Genomic DNA, 22,025 nt, shown 5'->3' with positions numbered 1-22,025 from the left:
TTAATCTCACTGTTACAATTTACCCCAGGTTGTGTTACAACCTACCCCGGTATGGTAGGTTGTAACAGTGGCACTCCTTGCATTTGACATCAAATAGTGAATTATGTGATATACTTTGAAAAGTTTAGGGCATTGCTATTTGTAGAGGACAGATGAGGGTACTCTGTGTCAAAATTTAGGAGCCCTACCATGAACACTCTGCAAGTTATGGGAGCTGAGACATAAAGTGTTAAAACCATCCCCGGTCCCCCCTAATTGAGTCACACTGTGTGTCAGGGTGTTGTTAGTGTAGGGCTAAAATGAACTCATGCTGTAGACATGGTTATGAAATGATGGGACCCTGGGCACAGATGTGTAAAAGTCACTCCATAACTATTATAGTACTAATTCATTTAATGTTCCATATTCCCATAACAGCTGTCCCATTTTACCTGAAACATGCAGAAGTGGGAAGGAAGGGGTCTCAGTCAGTTTATAGGTCTGCAATTTCTAAACAAATATACTTTACAACATAATTCACAACAGAAATATTGAATATACGAATATTGATACAAAGCCTATATGAGAATGTTTTTTTTTCTTGCAGAAAAATAATTACAATGGTCAAAAGCTAAATCTGCATTACTGATTAAACTGATGGTGAAACATGAAACCTGAACATGCTCACAGAGAGGCTCCACTGCCACACTAGTATGAATATTTCATAAGATCTTTATTGTCTGTTGCCTGTGTCTGATGAAGAGCATCACACTCCAGCATCTCAACATACAGGACTGCATGTGTTTTTCTTACTTATTTCCTTTATTTATTTATTTTTATATAACTGTAACAGAGACTTATCTGAAATGTAAAGTCAAGCAGGGTTGAATGGTGTTTTACAGGTTCTTACACACACAAATGTTTTTATGTGAGGAAAAATCCCCAGGATGGAGGCTAGTAGAACTGTTGACCTATACTTTGTACTAAATGGTATCTTGGTCATTTCTAAATTTGACAAACCACGAGCATTTTCGCTTTCATTTTACCCTCATAATTTACACCGTTGCTTTTCTCTTCTTGTCACAGACATGAACGTTGTCCTATAAAATAACTCTACTGTAGAATTAAAAGCAGGTTCATGTAACTTTGCAACATGAGTTCACAGTTGATATAGTTTGTTCTATGTGTTTAAAGAATGGAGCAGATTGTGTGAGAGATTGTCCAAAGGTTTATCTAAAACTGATCCAGTTTTGCTGGGGGGGGGGGGGGGGGGGGCTCCTCTACAGACCAGTGCGGTCTGCAACACAGACAGGACTGCCATCTAGTGGACAAATAAGACACAGGCCTTAATAATCATTGAGTCAGTGTGAATTATATCCACATTAACACCATTTATTCCCAGCACATGACTATTATAAGCATGTTACTCTTCTATATGTATGTTTGTTTTGTGTATTCATATTGTCCTTGTTCTTCATTGTCTTCTGTGATTGCTTCTTGTTCTCAGGTATAAAAAAAATTAAAAAAAAAATTATGAATTGATCAGTCCTTACTTGGCATGGTGTCATACACAGAACCATAACAGTGACATAGTTCATATTTATTTTTTTGTTTGTTTATTTCTGTCTTCAAGTTACAAGGGAAGCACATTTATTCATTTTTTGCTTTAAAAAAAATCAGGGATATCTTGACTTGTGTCTTGGACATCAGACTTCAAAGACAAAAATAAAAACATTCAAAACAAATTATAGGCATCAAATATACATACAAGCATCGGCCACTTTATTAGGTACACCTCGATAGTATCAAAGTCAGACCCCATTTTTCCTTCAGAACTGCCTTAAATCTTTGTGGCATTCAACAAGGTGCTGGAAACACTCCTCAGAGGTTTTGGTCCATATTTGACATGACAGCATCACTCAGTTGCTGCAGATTTGTCAGCTCCATATCCAGATGCAAAATATATTGGATCTGGTGACTTTGGGGGCCGTTTGAGAACAGCAAACTCATTATCATGTTCAAGAAACCAGTTTGAGCTTTGAGACATAATGTGTTATGACTGTGGTCATAAAGGCATGGACATGGTCAATACTCGTGTATAAGGCAGTGTTTAAACGATGCTCAAATAATACTCAATACTCAAGGGTCCAAAGTGTGAGCATAGTTTGCCTTGAAGCAGTTGATGGCTGCTTCTGACTCATGATTGAGATGATCTTTACTATATGTCCTTTAATATATGTGTTTCCCCAGTCTCCCTGCTTTCCTGTCTCTCTTCACTGTCCTGCCTAATAAAGGCGAATATATATATATATATATATATATATATATATATATATATATATATATATATATATATATATATATATATATATATATATATATATATATATATATATATATTCACATGTGAATTTTGCAGCAGAAACTGAGACTCATCAGACCAGGAAACATTTTTCCAATCTGCTATTGTCCAATTTTGGTGAAGTTGTGCTACAGTAATTGTAGCCTCAGTTTCCCATTCTTCACTGACACCTGAAGTGGTCCTCTGCTGGTGCAGCCTTTCTGCTTCAAGGTTTGACATGTGCGCTCAGAGATGCTCTTCTGCAGACCTTGGTTGTAACAAGGGGTTATTCAGGTTACTGTTGCCTCAGCTTGAACCAGTCCTCCGGTCCAGGAAGCAGACCACTCCGAGTCACTTCAGCCACCTTTCTTCTGATGCTCAGTTTGAACCTCAGCAGATCATCATGTCACGTCTACAGGCCTAAATACACCGAGTTGCTGCCTTGTGATTGGTTTATTAGATATCTGAGTTAAGTCCACAGGTGAACCTGATAAAGTGGCCGGTGAGTGTATGTCTCATTAATAAAAACAAATACATAATACACTGATGACTCAAGATGATAACAGACAAGGCTGGACAGTGTTTTTTTTTTCTCTGTTGCACACGACAACTGACTGTGTATCACGTTGTCCTAAGACCTACTCCAACATATATTTGGTTGCTAATTAGAGCCGTTTTTAACTAGCCTATTTAACAAATACATTTTTATGCCACATCAAAAAAAGTATGACATGCTAGATTTATTTACCTATGTTATTCTCAAATAAAGGTAAAACCTCTTGCAAGACACCAGGGAAGAGATCCTGATATCATTTTAAAAAAATTGTAAAGGGATTATCAATTCAATTTTTGTCTATATAATCCTTCTTTTCTAAAAACAGGAAGAAATAGCCCATTTTGATGGCGATGAAGTAGCCTAACTTACTAATTTGTGTTTCCTTACAGAAATAACACAAAATACAACCTGATTTACAGTGTGTTGAGTGCATGTTACAAACGTGTATTATCAGGCTTCACAGACCAGTGCATCATCATGAAATCTAACAGTAAACTGTCACTTCTCTGCCAGCATCTCATCTGCACCGTCGCTAACAGACACATGGACCTGTCCCAGGGTGAATCGGGACAAAAGCTGTAACTTTGCCCACTGAAGAAGAAGAAGAAAAAAAGCTGTGCCTGAATTTAAATTCAAAAATCGTCTAAGATGATCAGAGTTTGATGCTTTGAGAAAGTTTTTTCATCCGTCATCTAAATTAACGTCAGAGTAAACTCTTCATCGCCAAATCCAGTCTGAAGGAAGTGGAAATGGAGGTCGGGCGATACATATGAAACTAAGCTTGCACAGCCAACATATTTTGGTCCCGCCATTTTGGAAAAAAACAACAGGCCATCCAACAGTGTGACAAAAGGAAATGTGACAGTGTTGAATGGCTGAAACAAAGAGCACTTCATGTCTGATGATGTAAATTATCTTTCTTTGATGGATACATTTGCATAAGAAACTGGATGCGGGGGAGCAGGAGAGCAGGGGTGCAACACGTCTTTGGAGGATTTGATTTGACAAAAAGTCATCCCACAGACAAAGAAGTATTAACTGTCCTCATCTTTACAGGACAATTAGTCTTTAAACTAGTGTATTATATAAGTATTAAACCAGAGAGAATTCACCACCCGCGAAAAAAACTAACTATCCCTACGCAAGTCAAACACCTATTATAGTTCAACACAAGCAATAGGCAGAGTTAAGAAGATCAACAATTCAACAAGGACCTGGATAATTCCCACTGAACCCTGCCCAGTTTACAGAGGAGCTGCACACAGGCGTCCTCTTCACATCTACAGCTCCACAAAGCCCTACACAAACTTTACTTCTGTGTCATGCCACAATATACAAAGATACTCAGAGAATGACAAACACTTTCCTAAAACGGAGAGGAGGAGGAGGAGGAGGAGGAGGAGGAGGAGGAGGAGGAGGAGGAGGAGGAGGAGGAGAGATGGGTGTTGAAGATGAGAAGGATCAGGATCGTGAACCTTCTCCTCCACTTCTGCTGAGCATCAGGGTTCAGAACAACACGAGGTTATTGATGCACCATGCTTCACCCTGGATTACATTCATGCACACACACACACACACAGATGTGTGTGCGCCGCACACAGACACACACGCACACGTTCAGTGGCGTTGTCATGACTGATGCATTGGTTGTTTTACAGCGTGTGCCATGCAGTCCTGTCAGAGAGGCCGTGTGTGCAGCCACACCAGTCTATACATGACAAACACGAGCGCACCGTGAACGCCTTGTGGTCTTTGCTCCTCAGAAGTGGTGATTGTAATGGCAGCTCCTCGGGGTCATAGAGTCGAGCAATGAAAGGTGGAAAAAAAAAAGAGCGAGAAAGAGAGAATCCACGCGCTTCTGACGTTGAGATCACTCAGAAATAGTGGATTGTCATCCTGCAGAGTCCTGCCAGGTGCCTGATGATGCATGTTGAATGGAGACCAGAAAGAAAAACTTGTGTGACGTGTGGCTTGTGGATCCAAACAGGAAACTGGGTGTAAACAGTCTAGTTTTGCTTTGCCTCCTGCCTAGTTTAGACTCATGAATGTGAAAAGCCTTGACCGAAGCCACTAGAGATGATGGAGTTAAACCTAAAGAAGAATCTCTGTCTGGTGAAGAGGCGGAAGGGGCAGGTGGTCATGAATTCCTAAATAGGGGGTAAATATTCTGCAAATCCTTGTGTAGCGATAAAAATCCTTGTGTTGCTGTAAAAAATTGTCTTGTTTAAATATGAATATAGTACTGAGTTTCTGCTCTTTAGGAAATGATAGTCTGTTGTGAGGTGAAGTGGAAAACGTCTCCCCCTTTACTACAACTCCATGTCCTGAGCCTCGTCCTCCGAAAAGTCTGACATGGAGCTCTCGGAAGAAGATGCCCCTCCCTCCTCCTGCTCCTTTAGAGCCTCCTCTGTGGCGTACTTCTGGATGTACTCTGTGAAAAGAAACACGAGGAGGGAGAAAGATGGGTTGACTGAGTCCATGTGACGTCCACAGCAACTTGGCATCGAGGCAGCAGCTTCTAACACTGTCACACAGTCAGTCATGGTGAGGAACCCCTCAGTAACTGTGCAAACCTCCTCACAGTTTACAGCTTTTGATAAAAAAAAAATATATTTTAAGCCCTTGACAAAATTATCCTTCTTTAAAGTCCACTTAGGAGCTTTTCAACATTATGTTGCGTCTGAGTGCGACACAATCTGCACTTCAACCCACTCTGTGTACATTTTCAATTTGAGCTTAAACAAAATAACATATTTACATTTGACAGAAGTGGATAAAATGAGACAAAGTGCATTTGAAACTGACTTAATCAGTGAATAAATCAGGGATATAGAGCAGGGCAGCAATATATATATATATATATAAAAAAAAATCTCTAATGTTCCTCTGATTTATGCACATCATAAACACAGATGCACATCATTTTTCATTGGTTGAATATTCTGGTGGTTTTTCTAAGATGTTAATTTGTTGGACCGTCTTCCTCATTAAATTTCACCCGACTGGAGAATTAGCTCCACCAGATGTTTATCTTGACCAAAGAACTCCAAAGAAATATGATTTCAGCTGGACCAGCATGATTTCGCATTATCTTCTGCAGATTTTGTGGAAATTTCTTTGAAATTTGAGCCTCATTTGGATGATTTTTGGTGGCTACAGCCGAAAGCTCCTGAACCACTGAATATACAGACATGAGGTTGTCAGCTGGTGCTCTGGTGTCTAAATAAAACAGAAAGTAAAATTTCAAGATTTGTAAGAATTTAACATTTTTTTCATTAATATTCAGAGGCAGCTTCTACATTATGAATAGAAACGTCTGTTCCTTGTTTTGACTCCTGTGAACACCTGACAGAAACACTGATCTGAACTATTAGAAACACAGACTGTACTTGACTGTAATTTGCAAACATCTTTAACATGGCTCATGGTGATATTTGTTCCTTTTGGCCTAAACAGCTACAACAAGTCTTTGCAAAATCACACCTGCTTTTTGGGGCTGCCCAAAATCTAAGTTTTATATCCTTCCGAGTGCAGAAATATTATAAAAAACAGTGTTATCCTTTACTAACCACATACATCTACATAATTGTGTTATCAATCTAAACAGCTACCTTTGATCTTGTGTTTATAATCCTCCGGTCGGTGCAGGTACATGGCGGCTGCGTCCCCGTTCAGAGGATCGATGGGATTAGGGTAGGCGAGCAGCTGAGGGAGGAACGACTCGAAGATGTTGGTGAGGTCTAGTGGATGTAGGGAGAAAGACAAGTCAGCAGACAGAAAAACAAACCTACACAGGTCATATGAAACAACGACAAGCTGATATCAAACAGCTTCTTAAGCTACATGAATCACAGCCTTGCTGATATTCAGTACATCCCTCACATGTGACACTGCTTCAATAGTTCTCATGAACTGATAATGTGAACAGTGTGTAAACACATCTGTTGTACGTAAAGGCAAAAGGAGAAAACCCAAGTCTGGGAACTTATGGGTAGAAGTTTAAATGAATTTTACAGTCACTGGAACAACAGAAACAAAGTTAGAAGAGAAAAATTGCCGCTGTTACTTCCTGTTCAGAGTCCTCTCAGCCTCAGGACCTTCTTATCTATCAGTGCTCAATACATGACCTTAATACAAGCTGCAGTTATCATTGAAGTGTAAGCCGATTAAACCAAGATGCTCTGCCCGGAGCCGCACTGTAGAGGTACAGTATAAGCTGATCTCTTTGTGTTATTTGATTGGCTATTTACTGTCTGTCAGTCAGTTTATGTGAAAGTACTCTATATAAACTGTACAATGCTGTGGTCGTGACCTACCGTAGAGAGCTGTCCATGTCTGGTTAATGACATCTAAACACACAGTGCCTGACCTGCAAAAAAAAGACAAAACACAACTCTGTCACTGTACGATGTGTTTGTAAGTATAAGGTTGTTTCCATGAAAACTTTTAACCATCTATGTATGTACCGACATCCAAAAACTGTGCAACTTACGCTTCGTCGATGTTGGGATGAAAGATTTTATTCATAAATCCTGTGAAAAAAATTTAAGCAGGTTTTTATCATTTTGGAGTCCACTGGGTGACAGTACTTAATAAGACAAGAATAACAGCATTGGGCAAAGAGACTTTCTACTTGACTGATTATTTCCTACCTATTGATGGTGATTTGAAGGGATATTTATCTGGCAAGTCCACTCGAACCTTCCACACGCCTCCTTCATACGGTGCTGGAAAAAGTAAGATTGATCAATACACTGGTCCAGGTTGATCAAAAGACACATTTGTTCTCTTTTCTATGAGAGTTAAGACAAGATAATCAATAATACCACTCTCATAAATCTACATTACACTGGTGAAAAGCTGGAGGGCACTGAGGAAATCTGTAATGTTCAGGAGGCTCTTACTTCCAGGTGGTCCGTGGAACTTGACCACGAACTCGTTGAGTCCACTGAGGATGGTGACCTCATGTTTGCTCTCAATGCTGAGGAGCGTTTAAGGAAAAAGGCACACCCAAAACACAACATCCAGCAAAACAATCATTCACCAAAACAAGTTGGGCCACACTGTCTCTAAAAATTTTTTTTAGATCCAAACTCTCTGTGAACTTTTCTGGGAACACAGGATCAATAACATGAGGCAGTGAGATCAGTAATGTAGCATCCACTGCCAGACAAGCTCGACCAACAGACAACCGCTCTCCTTCGTGACAAAACAACATCACAACGAGTCAGGACAGAGGAAATAAAAACGTTTCCGCTGCACATCTATTCCACATTTTTCAGAAAAGAAAAACACAAACTTTAACTTCTTCATGGCCACAGATCATTACTCTCAATACAATAACAAAACAGAGGAGGGTTTAGGCAGAATAAACCTTCGCTCTTCTGCTAACTGGGCTGCAGAGATGACTGATGGGAACGTTCATATGTTTTGAAGGAAGCAACAACTGGAAAAGGCCTGGCTGAGGGACGATGTGTCATAATCACAGTGTGTGTCGACAGCAAGAGACACGAAACTGAGTCGACTCTCTGACCACAACACACAAAGTCAACAGCTGTGAGACCGACACAGTGACAGATGGAAAATACAACAAGATAAAACAAACAAAACAAAAAACAACCACAAAACCAAACAACAATCTGTTACACTATGTTTCATCATCCTTCATAAATCCTTCTGTCATCTCAATCCCAACACTCTCGCAAAGGTAATGTTAGGATAATGCTGGTTACATAACTAGTAGACAACGAAACGACTGTAAACATCTACCAGAGAAGGTTTAAAAAGCTCAGTCCCTCAGTAGTAAAAGGTTTGCAAACCACTGACCAAGAAGACAGGTCTGCGATCTGAGGCGATGGGTCCTATAAATAAAACCTGTTACAGTCGCAGGCTTGTGCAGGAAAAACGTGCATCTCTATCTCCTGCCTTTCCCTCAGGGTTATCCATGGAAACACTATATGCTCACTCAAGTGTAAAGTAACCACACAAGGGAAAACTTTTATTTTGATAAAAGCTTTCAGTGCACCGATTTATCACAGCTCCATGATGCACTAGTTTTCATGACACCGAGCATGTCGGCTCTAATCGCGTATTTTATAATAATAATTAAAAAAAACTGTTGCATCTGTTTATATACACGGCTGTATGTCCACCTATGATAAAAATGTTCTTAAGTTAATTTTTATAACTATTCATGAATATGACATTAAAAATACATTACTTAAGAGTCATTTTTGATGTGCAGGTGTCCAAATACTTTTTTCTATTGCTTATTAAAACCTCCTCAAATTATCGATTTAAACCTTAAAGAATTATTTCATGATAAATTGATAGACAACAGGATTAAGTCACTAACCATGTCTAAATGTTGAAACACAAATTTAAATACTTAATTTGTCTAATCTAATTATTAATAGGATTTAAAGATTTTAAAAAAAAGAAAAAGGACTAAGCTTTCTCTCTATGTATGCCATCAGTGGAAATTATTAGCCTATTCTTATTGTCAACTAATATTTAAATTAATAACTCTTGTGATCAATAACTCTTATGAGTCACTGATGATTCATTTGGTTCTTCCGTAAAAGGGGACAAATATTAAAAACAACACATTTCATAAACTGGAGCTGTTTACGGTTTGACTATGAATGAATTGTCTGATTGTCTCAGCTCTCTCTCTCTCTCTCTCTCTCTCTCTCTCTCTCTCTCTCTCTCTGTGTGTGTGACCCTCGCTCTGCAAACGTGAAAACAACAACACGTCGTCCACCCACTCAGCTCCAGCAGTGCACGGCCCTGTCCCTGCCGTGGACTGAAGCCCCCACCCCTCCATCCCTTCATGTGCCCCGGATAGCACCACGCTTGTTGTTCCTCGATCAGCTGTGTGTGAAGCCCCGCCCCCTCCCGTGTTCCGGATGGTAACAGGCTGACCAATCAGAGAGCAGCATCTAGCTGCAGGACAAAAACAAAACAATGCAGCTCACGCTGTCAGGAACCTTTCATGCAAACTTCAGATGAAAACTGCAAATAATGAGCCACAACACAACGATATACACACAATATGACTACACCAGTCGGCTGTCAACAAATAAAAACTTAACATTTTATATTCGAGTAATGCTTTTGAAAAGAAAAGAAAAAGATACTAAAAAGAACAATAGCGTATAAATTCGCCTTTTTTTGGACATCGCTCGTTTGATCATAGTTTAACTCTGATTAAATCATGTTTCGGCTTCATTAGCTTCACTCTACAGTATATGGTAAACACGTCAACCTTGATTTAATCACTATAAACACATTGTATGCTCTGTTTATAATCTTTTTTGAAAGATTTATGAATGTGGGCTTTAATTTAAAAAATTGGCACATGTCAGCGTCTACTTTGTTTTTTAAAATAGTTGTCTGAGGTAAATAAATGTAGTAATCTGTGGACTTTCTATGTGTCATCTGTGCAGGATCGTCTCTGTTGAGCTACATCGACCTTATTTGTTCTTCTCTCTTGGTGATAGCATGCTACACTGTTAGCTTCCTCTGCGTTGACGTTGTAACTAAATCATGCAACAACAAAAAAAATACACTTGTCTTTCCGATTAAGTTTCTTTAAAAAAAAATGCAAGAGTCCTGTCTTATCCTCCACATTGTGTTGTCAGTCCTGCGGGACCACATATTAACTGGCTAACAACGAGCTAACTTTATCGCTGCCAAAGCTAAGGCTGCTAACACAGAGCTTGGACCAGTCAGCTTTGTGTTTAGACAGATTACACAGCTAATTCTCGGTGGATACAAACAAGACGAGATGAAATAAATATACTTAAATGTTTAATCACTGAGCTAACTCTACTTAAAAATGCAACTGCGTCCACACAAACACCACTAAACACGGGCTATTCCTGCTAAACAGTGAGCTAACGTTGGACTTAGCTTCCCATTGACAGTCACAGTGTTCAACGTCACTCACTTTTACTACAATATAAATTAATCTCACACAGCTCAGCACAGGGACGATGATAATAATAACACACATCGTAACAACAGCAAATGACGTATTAAAAAGGAAAAACCAACACCAAAGAACTGACAATGGCTAAAAAAAAACAACAACAAGACGTGCCCATTTTCTTTTACATAAATTTGGGTTATTTGGGTCTTGTTGTTTATGTTTCTGTGAAGAAGGATACAGTTTCACCACGTCGGTGTCCATCCGCCTCTTGCCCGGACTTGGAGATGACATTGTATTCCTTTAATAAAAGAAGTGGATCTAAAGAAAAAAAAAAATACTGCAACGATGATGAGGCTCCTCGACCTCTCTCTCTCTCTCTCTCTCTCTCTCTCTCTCTCTCTCTCTCTCTCTCTCAGCTCGGACAGGACTGGATCAGCAGCAGCAGCTTTCCCACAACGTCCATGAACGGTGTCCCAGCTGCAACATCGCCCACTTTCTCTGCTGCTTCTCTCTCTGCCTGCTGGCTCTCCGGGGTTTATCTGTAGTCTGAGATCTCAGCTCTACCTAGTAGTTGTGTGGTGGTTGTGTGTGTGTCCTCCTGTCCTGAGGACCGACGCTGCTGCCAGTGACATCAACCAGCTCCTCCAGCGTCCAGGCTGCCGAGAGAGAGAGAGAGAGAGAGAGAGAGAGAGAGAGAGAGAGAGAGAGAGAGAGAGAGAGAGAGAGAGAGAGGAGGGGCCCAGGTGCAGAGCTGTGATCCACAGAGCAGGGCCGTTCTGGAGGTGTTTTCACCTGGATTAAACCCACATGGTTGCCTATCGTATCTGAGAACTATGAGGGTTTTACATGAATAATGTAATAACAATAAACCTATACTTCAAATGTGTTTTTTTTCCTTCCTTCTGCAGGCTGCGCAAATAGTGCATCAAGGGAAGAAGTGCGTGCTTGTCTATCACATCTAGATCTATGATGAATTTGGGGCTTATTTATAAGGCCGTAACAAGCACATTAGGCCAAAGTTGTGTTTCTTCACAGGCACTCTGTGTCCATGAATGATATGAATCACAAACATAAAGAACTAATGAGTGATTTCACCCTCAAACTGTAAAACTAATACAAACTTTGTTGTCCTATAGGATAATAGCAGTTCTTAGGGGGATATAATATTCTGGGATGTCAATTTAACTGTAAGGTAAGTTTGTTGTTTACACTGAGGGATGTTTTTATTGTAAAGCCTTTCCTCATTCAAATTCATTTTCACAACTTAGGTAAAGAAATGATAAACTAAACAAACAGGAACCATCCTCATCCATCCCAAACTGTTTAATCACAGATCACTCTCAAATCTAAACATCCCTATTGAGGGTAATGCAGATACAGTCAGAGTTTAACAAACTTATGTAGGCTACTATTAATACATGATACAACTGTGATAAAATATGGTTGAATAAAACAGACTGGAGTCAAATCTCAGTTATTACACGTGTGTAGCTACATACCACCCATGGATAGATAGAAAGTTAGAGGTGCTCTAGTATTATTCGACCCTACTCATTTAATTTTACTGTTCTATTTCATCATGTTGCATTATACTACTGCTTCATCTGTGCTATCTTTACTTTTTATCTATTGCATATCCTTTTGCCCCTGTGGGATCCTCTTTGATTTTGGGCTTTAACGTGAAACAAATAAATAATATGAAGCACTTGTTGTACAACAAACAATCCTATTTCAGTGTTTACAATGTCAAAAAATGTCCTCAAGTCCCAAGTCAGATTTAAGTATTGAGGTTCTCACAACACCTGAGATGGTTGGTGGGTGGTTAAAGCATGACCTGCTGCTTCTTGTCCTGAGATGACAATCACCAAAACCCTCTGTTATGCTGAAGGGCATGTTGGACCCATCACATGAACACCTTTCAGTCATTACAAAGGTAAACACAATGCAAACCACAACTTGATACTAAATAATCTGTATACACAGCAAATACTCAGGGATGTGGCGTGCACTGCTGCTCTTCTGAGTTACTAGACCAACATGTCTCTCATGCTGTGGTTTTACACCTGTTTGTAAAGCTCTGTTTGTGTATTCAAGTCATGGCCTGGTGGCTCTGAAATGTTACACCCCCCATAAGTGTCTCTGCACAGCGTTGCTCATTTTATTACAATTTGCATAGACATAACAAAACCCTCACTCCGAATGTGGTAACAGACAGTGAAAACCTTCATCCACCATCACAGACTCTCCTTAGATGTCTTTTGTAATTCATATGTGCACATTATGCTCTGTCCAACACTTTAACTTTAACTCGACAAGTTAATCATCAACAAAAATCAATTTTCAAGTCAAGATTTGAGAGTGAGCATGGGCAAATTTGTGCGCAACAGCATTTTGAATGATCTATGAAAATTGTTAACTAAGAGCTGATTTCACCAGATTATTATTATCAAATATGGTGCAAAGGTCAGTGACTCAACTCCAATCAGAGAGCCATCCAAGACAAAGCAAAGACAGAAATAAGATAATTTCTTCATTCATTCTTCATAATTTCAAGCAGCCATGCATGTGATATGTGATACCCCCATACAAGCTCTTCATGTGTGAACAAACAAAAAACCATGAATGCATTACCTCATCATCAATCATACTTATCACTTTCGGTGCCATTTGGTAGAGATCCTATCAAGTGCTGACTCTCAGACATCAATGAGTAGATCACTGGAACAAACCTGTTTCCTGTTTGATCTCATTAACACAAAGCTGCAACTTGTTGTTGAGGAATTTCTTACTTTTGTTGACACTTCAAGGACTGACTTCATTTTCCTCTTGTCGTCAATTTGCTGGGGAAATGTAAGCAGAAGCCATGTTATGTTCACACCGATCGTCTCATGTTCTCTCTGATAATCTATATTAAGTTACCCTTGGTTAACATTTTAGCCACGGTGCAAAGTGAAGTTGCCATGCTGAAGGAACATAGTGCTGTGTGTAAATCATCAGTGCCTTCAGATTAAATGATTGTGCTCCACTTTCTTGAGAGAAACAGATCGAGAGCACACAAAAAGTGTACCACAAAGAGCTACTTTACCAAAGAGTCTGGACAGGCAGCAAGGGCCTTAAATGTTAAACATTAACATGCATGTACATAAAACACATGCACTGTGAAGTGTTTTAGTGTAATGTTAAGGGTGAGAACAGCAGGGTGACAACACTAATAAACAAAACTGTGTTTAATCATTGTTATTGTCACTGATACAACTCTTTTCATACGGGCTGTGTGAACAGGTTTGCATGTGATGATTGATCTTTCTGTTGTGTTTTGCTCCTTCAGCCTATCCTAGTGAGCTTCAAATCCAGATTACCACATGTCAGGGGAAGCAGCCTCTGAATATCTGGGGTAAAGGTTGACTCCTGGTTCAGTTGATCAAAAGGAAAGGAGGAGTGAGAAACGACTTGTTTCTCTCCAACCAACTCAACAGTTGTCCCTGAGCTCTATAGTAAATCTCATTTGTAATCAACTGAATAAGAGAGTTTATCTCTCTTTTGTCAGGATGTAGGTCATCATACTTATTGAAACATTTTGATGAACGTTGTTGATCTTGACTTACTGCAGGAAGAAAACAAGAGATTGCACTGGTTGCTTTTCTTTGTCCCATGAGGAAGTAAATCAAAAAGCTAAGGTTTTAGACAAAACAAGTAATTCAAAGACGCCACCTTGAGGAAATTATGAGAGGTAATTTCCTGACATTGAATAAACCCATTGTTCCAACTGACCAATTATTAGCAAACAGAATAATCATAATTTTTTTTGCTATTTTCAAGACTGATAGTAAAAAACTAAACTGGAAGAAACATAAGAGAAAAAAGATCAAGGGGCTAAAATAAATTGTGCTTGGACTTTTTAAATATAGGCTACAATCATTGAATAATAAATGATAATACATTTACATGCATTAACAGTATTTATGAATATCATTTTTGGTGAAGATGATTGTTGTTTATCCAATAGGCCTATATGCTTGGATTTAGAAATCAACCCAACAAAAACAATACCGTATTCAGCATAAAGTTTGACTGAAGGATGTGTAGCTATACATGTGTACAGGTGGAGTTTTAAAGTGTATTTCCTTATGTTATTAAAAGGGAACTGTTAATCTCAAAAAGAGGTAAGAAACTGTCCCCTTTAATAATAACCACACAGAGGATGTTGAGTTTCCAAACGCTGACTCCACATCCTGTGTGTTAACATTTAAAACGTATACAAACACTTCCATGTGACTCTTGAATGCGCCGCAGCGGTCCCGCCCTCCGCCTGTGATTGGTCGGCGCGGAGCAGCTGTATGTGACGCTGCAGGCAGCAGCAGCAGCAGCAGGTGTGGACGGACACGCTTCACTGTTTTCCTTTTTTGTGCTTCTTCCCACCGTGTTTTGGGTTTGAGACTCCCGGAGTTTTCAGTCTCATGTCACGGCGTTTGGTGGAAGTGAAGCGGGTTTTCGTCCAGGTCTGGGTGTGACCCCTCCTTCCCTTCCTTCCTTCCTCTCCTCTCTCAGTTGTGTGTGAGTGCTCGTCTGTAAAGATGTCGTCGGCCCAAAAGGACGGTACCCTCAGCCAGCTCAATAAGTTTGAGAAACTGTCGTGGAGGCCCTCCATCCGAGACTCAGGTCTGTAAACAACACGCTGCTTTGTCACTCCGTCGCTTTAACCCCGAAACCACTGAAGTGGCGCTAGGTAACGGTTGCTAACGGCAGCGGACGGTCGCCATGGCTGCTGCTGTAGTCTTTTGTGTTGCCCATAAGGATGCCACATAGGCCAGAGCTAAAGCTAAAGCTGCTACGGAAGAGAGCATAAATTAGTGATTGAATGAACCCCCAAACGGTGGCCAACAGGGTTATTGTTACTGTCTGACCACGGAGATTAATTAACATGTGAGAAAGTGGTAGAAAGAGACGGTGGGGGGGCGTCACGTGGCTGAGCTACTGCAGACACTGCAGACAACAACAACAACAACAGCACAAAGCTTCACCTCACTGATGATGAAGCTCAGAAAACACACACTACGCTACACAGTCTACACAAACCCTGTGCGTTTGATGTGTCAAGCCTTCAACTCCAATAAATGTAAGTCAAGATAGAAATGACACGTTTTGCATAATCAAATAATATGCTAAATGAGCAGATTGACATTGGAGATAGATAGAGACAGACTACACTCGCTTCTCAAACAGTGACTCATGAATACTCAAGAGGAAAAGTCTTTACGTACATTTATTTCATTTACTGAACAAACAAAACAGAAGTGTCAGTACTTTTTGTGTTCATATCCAGTCTGGTTCTGTCTGTGTGATTGATTTTCAGGCTCTAAGAAGAGGGCACGGTGGCTTCAGGCTCGACGCATCTTCTCCCCGTCTTGCCCCAACCTGCGGATCCCTAACAGGTTTCTGAGAGAAGGTGCAGAAACTACATGACGTTCCCCTTCAGCCCTTTTCTCCTCACTGGCACACAAATGTGTCAATATTAACTGACTCGTGAATTGTAACTGCTGTAATATTCACCAAATGCAGTGTCTTACACTTAGTAGCTACTTGGAGGTGAAGTCAATATGCCTTTATTTTAGGAGGATGAGATGTTCCGTGTTGACTTAAAGTTATTATTTAGTGGCAAAGGTAGTTTTAGTCTCATTTCCATGTCTATTTCCTCAGATATCAGACAGTCTGTCTTTACCTTGTTCCTCCCACAGGACACTGTATACCTCCTGCCCGGAGTGGACACCGCTGTGTTGCAGACAGCACCAACCTGTATGTATTTGGAGGCTACAACCCAGACTTTGAGGAGGCAGGAGGGTCAGAGAATGAAGACTACCCTCTTTTCAGGGAGCTTTGGCGGTTTCATTTTGCCACAGCCACATGGCAACAAGTCGGCACAGAGGGCTACATGCCCACAGAGCTGGCCTCAATGTCAGGTAAAACCTGCTGCTGGTCTTATTTAAAGAAATGTTACGGGGAGTTTGATCATTAGGCCAGGTTTAAGAGCAATGTTTTTACAAGATATAAACTGTATAGGTTTCAAACATAAGCAAGATGTGCATAGTTTATGTTTTATGAATAACACTGAAAACTACAAGAAACCTCCCGAGGACACCTTTAAGGTTGTCTATGTAAACTGATGCACTGTAAACAATCAGTGTGTTTTACATAAACTTAAGTAACAGTCAGCCCTCAGCAGCAACCTGATTTCTTCTGTGGCTCAAGGCCAAATGTACATAATCTTTGTTTATTCTGATGAGTGAAACTTTAGCTATAATAGAAGGAAAAAAACATTTAAAAAACTTTGCATAACCCTTTCTGTTTTAATGATTTGAATGTTGTTTGTCCAGATCAACCTATAGCTCTCGTCTCTCCACTTTCATTAGCCCACTTCTACCTTGTGCCCTTAGTCTTATTGCCACCAGCTGTTGATAAGCAACGCCAACCTCTACAGATGAAATCACTCTCACTAGTGGCGAGCAATTGCATCGTACACACGCTGGTGTAAATTAAGCTACAACCATTATGGAGGTCCACTTTTTGACATATTCACCGGGAGAGGGGTCAGGATTTCACAGAAAAGCTTAAAGGTCCAGTGTGTAAAATGGGGGGGAAACCGTGACATCTAGCGTTCAGATTCGAGATTGCAGCGCTCGCTCCCGTCGGCAAAGTGTCGGTGGCCTCCAAGGACAAAAAAAAGTTGTTTACCACGGCTGGGAGTATTTCAGGAGCATGGAGCGGGTGAAGATCTAAACCATTTTACGATGTCTGCTGTTTCCTCCTCCTTCTTTCCTTTCGCCTTCTTCTTTTTGCCAATAAACCTTGCCAATTATTACACACTGGACCTTTAAATACATATTTTTCTCATTTCATGCCCTATAGTTTTGCAAGTGTAGCTCAAACCTTCAAGGAGCAGTATGTAGATCTGAGCCAACCCTCCCACTGATATTAAAACTGCGGTAGATATTGATTGTTGTGATGTCTGTCACTTTCAGCTGTTCTACATGGCAACAACCTGCTTGTGTTCGGTGGCACTGGGATTCCATTCGGTGAAAACAACGGCAATGACGTCCATGTCTGCAATGTTCAGTACAAGCGATGGAACCTGCTCAACTGCAGAGGGAAGAAGCCCAACAAGATCTACGGGCAGGTGAGAGAGTTTGTCTCATAGTCCTAAAATGTTTTTGTGCCTCATCGTTAACTACTCCTTCTGGCTACTGTCTTCAGCTGCGTGTTCCACCTACAAGCATGAGATTTCTCCTTTTTTTCTTTTTTTTTCTAGGCGATGGTCATCATAAACGGCTACCTCTATGTGTTTGGAGGGACAACGGGCTACCTTTACAGCACAGATCTGCACAGGCTGGACCTGACCACCAGGGAGTGGACCCACCTCAAACCTAACAACGCACCTTCAGATCTACCCGAGGAGAGGTCAGTCAGCAGAAGTCGTACTTAAAACTACAGAATCGTTGACCTGTCATGAGTTTGCAACATATTAATGAAAATAAACGACTGATTTTACAGGTACAGACATGAGCTAGCTCATGATGGACAGAGAATATACATTTTAGGAGGTGGAACCTCTTGGACATCATATCCCTTGGACAAGGTGAGAGGAGATGGCACAGATGCAAGTTTTACATAAATACACAAGTGTTGCTTCTTCATTTTACCTGTTTAATACGATTTGTCTTCACCAGATTCATGCTTATAACTTGGAGACAAATTATTGGGAGGAAATCATCACCAAACCCCATGAAAAAATAGGTTTGTAATTTATGTTTAACTGTTTTCTTCTTAAATGAAGGATTCAAAGACATCACTGTGAATTCACTTTTTGTTTTTTGCCATTAACACGACAGGATATCCCGCTGCTCGCCGTTGTCACAGCTGTGTGCAGGTTAAAGATGGTAAGCAGCATTTCACCTACCACGATGTAGGCATGTCTGAAATGTGTGTGTTTTTTTTAAACATGTCTCACTCTCACTCCAGAGGTGTTTATATGTGGGGGTTATAACGGAGAGATGATCCTGTCAGACCTGTGGAAGATCAACCTGCAGACATTTCAGTGGACTAAGCTACCTGCCGTCATGCCTGAACCGGCATACTTTCACTGTGCTGCCGTCACTCCGGTGAGTAAAATATCTCATACAAATTTTATCTAACTTGGTTGGCAGATTTCTCCTCTACGTTGAGTGAAAAAAGAAATCTACAGTTAGACACCAGGTTTATTTTCTGTATGGGTGCAACTAATTATTTCTAAACACTGTTATTAATTAATCTCCTGATTTATTTTTTTTGGATTGTTTAGTCTATAGAATGTCAGATAATATTGACAATTGGTTATTCTTGAGAGCAAAGGTTGACATCTTCATGTCTAGATTTGTCTGACCAACTCCCCAAAGATCAAATATTTTCTGTTTGCAATGATTTTTAAAACAGAAAAGCAGTAAATTGTCACATTGGTAAAAATGAAACCATAAAACATTTGTTTTAGAAGTTACATAAAGTATAATTTTGCCATCTCTGGACTAATGGTTGCAACCCTGATCTCCTGTGCTCGTCCTGTCCTTCAGGCCGGCTGTATGTACGTCCACGGTGGTGTCATCAACATGTCTGGGAACAGAAGGACTGGCTCTTTGTACAAAGTGTGGTTGGTGGTGCCCAGCCTGCTGGAACTGACCTGGGAAAAACTGCTGAAAACTTTCCCTCACTTGGCCCAGCTGTCCACCCTCCAGCTGCTCAGCCTGGGGCTGACACACTCACTAATCCAGAGGCTCAAATAGAGGCAGCACAGAGACTGAAAGAGGCGGTATGTGACGGAACAGCACCGGCTCCAATATCGCTGATAACTAGGCAAAAAAGTTCCTGAAACAAGTCTGATGTCAGATGGTTATGAAAATACTTTGAATGCCTTTTAACTCTAGTCTTACGTCAATGTGTGTGGTTTTCTTTTTAAATGCAAAGTGCAATGTTTTATGTTTCTCTGTATATGAACGTGTCAGATTGGACTTTGCACGTAACCGTCAGAAGCCATGCATCACTTTGGAAACCGCAATCACTGATTTTAATTTCCCTGTTGCTCAGGGGTACCTTGTGCAATACTCCTACACTCATCATCTATGTAGTGCTTTCCAGTTTTTTTTTTTTTTGTTGTTGAACCGTACATCACATGGCACAGAACCGTGGAGCATGAGCAGGAGTTGTCAAATCTTCCAAAGACCATTGCTGGAAAGGCAAAATGAATGTCGCTTTTGCTTGAGTAATTTTCGCTTCTGTTCAGAGGTACGCTTGTTTCACTGTCGAAGTGAAGACGCGCCGCTGCCAGTCGGCTGCTGCTACACCCACTGTGACATAGGTAAAGTTAAGAAATTACTGCAGGTCCACACCAGAGGAATTTGGGATGAGTTTGGGTCCTTAGGCACTCCTAAATTCTCTGTGGTTAGATTCTCTGAGAAGTGTCACACTGCTGATCATTCATGTTGTAACTGTGATACCTCTTATCAGTCTAACAAGGTCAGTTATTTAAGCACCATGTTTTAGCCTCAAGGACTTTCTGATTGTATGCTAATATGGAGCTATGATTAAATTGTGAGGGGGGGTTAACATTTCACTGGTCACATTAGGCCTTGTGATCGCATGAAAAGCCAAAGGCCTCTTTGAAAATATCTGACATTGCATCACTGTGAATCTTGTGCCTGTTCGATTTTTCTTCATCTTGGAAAAACTGAAGCTAAATGAGTCAGAGACAAGTTAACGCACCCGTAGCTCCACAGCGATTCTCAAGCCTTTTTATTTCTTCATTTGGTGCCTTCTGAAAGACCAAAATATCTTACCCTGTTTTGTTTTTTTGTTTGTTTTTTAAAATGTTTTTAAGCCTTTTGTTTCTCATCACTCTGGACTGTGTGGACTGTGTGCGTGTTGGCCTCGTTTCCCATGTGATTTAGCTGGTGCTCTCCACATGACTTTTTTGTTGCTGAAGTTTTCTGCTCATGATTAATCAGGAGATGTCACTAAAGATTCTTCATTAACTAATACCCACAGCTATTTTTACCTATTTATTTTTCTCACTGTGCTGCTGTTTAACTAATTTTAACACACCTTTGAATTGTAGCAGATCATGTAGCTGTATTTCTTTTTCGCCTGTTTTTCGCCACCGTCATTTCCATTCAGACTTTTTGCCTTTAACTTGTTTTTTAAACTTTTGATCCTGTTTTTTCCCTAGAGAACGTTGTGCTGTGTTTCTGTGCTATAACTAGTAACAAGATTTCAGCAGTTGTGTGAGGAGCATGTCAGACTTTCTCAGGATGTGAAATATTGTGATCAGCACAGCAGGCCAAGTTGTTTCTGTGAAATCAGATTTGTGTCCGCCCTGCGTGATCTTGAAGACTGTAGTAACACTCCCAGCTGATTGAATCAAGTCGCATGCCTTTTTTCATCAGTTTTTCTTAAACTATCTTGTATTTCTAATATTGAGTTGAGTATCTCAGCAGCGTTTTATTTTATTTTATACACTCACTGTAACTGCTGGTACAATATCAAGCTAAACTCATGTGGAAGTTATTGTATCAAAACACACTTTTCACATTCATCCTGCCTCAGTCACTTTTTTTCTGAGTTGGACATGTCATGACCTTATTTATATCTTAATGTGAAGCAATGATTGGCTTCACTACATGATCAGACTGCATCGCTTGAGATTGACATGTTTGTATTTGCATCATTTTTGATGTTCAATCAGAGTTAAATGCTCTATTTTGCATGTCAGTATGCTGTGCATGTCACTTTACACAAAGTCCTGGGTGAAAAGGTGAATATCTTCTCAAAGACAACTATGGCTATAATGTACATCATGTTTTGTAATTCATGTCTGTACAAACAATAAAAACACAGGCAGCTGTTTTTTTTTTTTTTCAAAAAGTTGTATTGCCAGATATTGTTATTGTTCCTGTAATGCACAGCCAGCCATGCCACTTTTTTTTTTCAACAAAAAAGAAATCATCAGCTCTTGTAGACATGTATCAATGTTACAGTGGAGTTAAAAGGTTTACAAATGTATCACAGCAGTACCTAACAAAAAATATCATTAGTGCAGTTTCTTAACATCTTAATATCCATTCGTATTATAAAAATACTTCTTGCTTCATCACAACAGTTAACAAATATATAAGGAGTCACAAATGTTAGCTTACCTA

At 40.1% G+C, this 22,025-nt stretch overlaps 2 protein-coding genes across 2 annotated transcripts; one reads left to right on the top strand and one right to left on the bottom strand.

Annotated features, from left to right (window-relative positions):
* Positions 1-2,375: 2,375 nt before the first annotated feature.
* LOC310987436 (ubiquitin-conjugating enzyme E2 H-like) lies at positions 2,376-11,469 on the bottom strand. Its single transcript, XM_083973695.1, has 7 exons — positions 11,048-11,469; positions 7,781-7,857; positions 7,529-7,603; positions 7,369-7,408; positions 7,193-7,245; positions 6,488-6,616; positions 2,376-5,307 (listed from the first exon to the last, which is right to left on the bottom strand). Exons 1-7 carry the CDS (start codon positions 11,098-11,100, stop codon positions 5,186-5,188), a joined length of 549 nt encoding a protein of 182 aa, XP_083829821.1. The 5' UTR covers positions 11,101-11,469; the 3' UTR covers positions 2,376-5,185.
* Positions 11,470-15,188: 3,719 nt separating this feature from the next.
* LOC310987715 (kelch domain-containing protein 10-like) lies at positions 15,189-21,840 on the top strand. Its single transcript, XM_083974112.1, has 10 exons — positions 15,189-15,468; positions 16,163-16,255; positions 16,545-16,766; positions 17,826-17,980; positions 18,113-18,261; positions 18,355-18,439; positions 18,531-18,597; positions 18,693-18,740; positions 18,823-18,962; positions 19,407-21,840. Exons 1-10 carry the CDS (start codon positions 15,384-15,386, stop codon positions 19,614-19,616), a joined length of 1,254 nt encoding a protein of 417 aa, XP_083830238.1. The 5' UTR covers positions 15,189-15,383; the 3' UTR covers positions 19,617-21,840.
* Positions 21,841-22,025: the final 185 nt, after the last annotated feature.

The sequence above is a fragment of the Trachurus trachurus genome, assembly GCF_905171665.1.
Source record: "Trachurus trachurus genome assembly, chromosome: 6".
Taxonomy (NCBI): domain Eukaryota; kingdom Metazoa; phylum Chordata; class Actinopteri; order Carangiformes; family Carangidae; genus Trachurus; species Trachurus trachurus.
The sequence above is the reverse complement of the archived record's forward strand: the minus strand, read 5'-3'. Positions and strand labels throughout refer to the sequence as shown.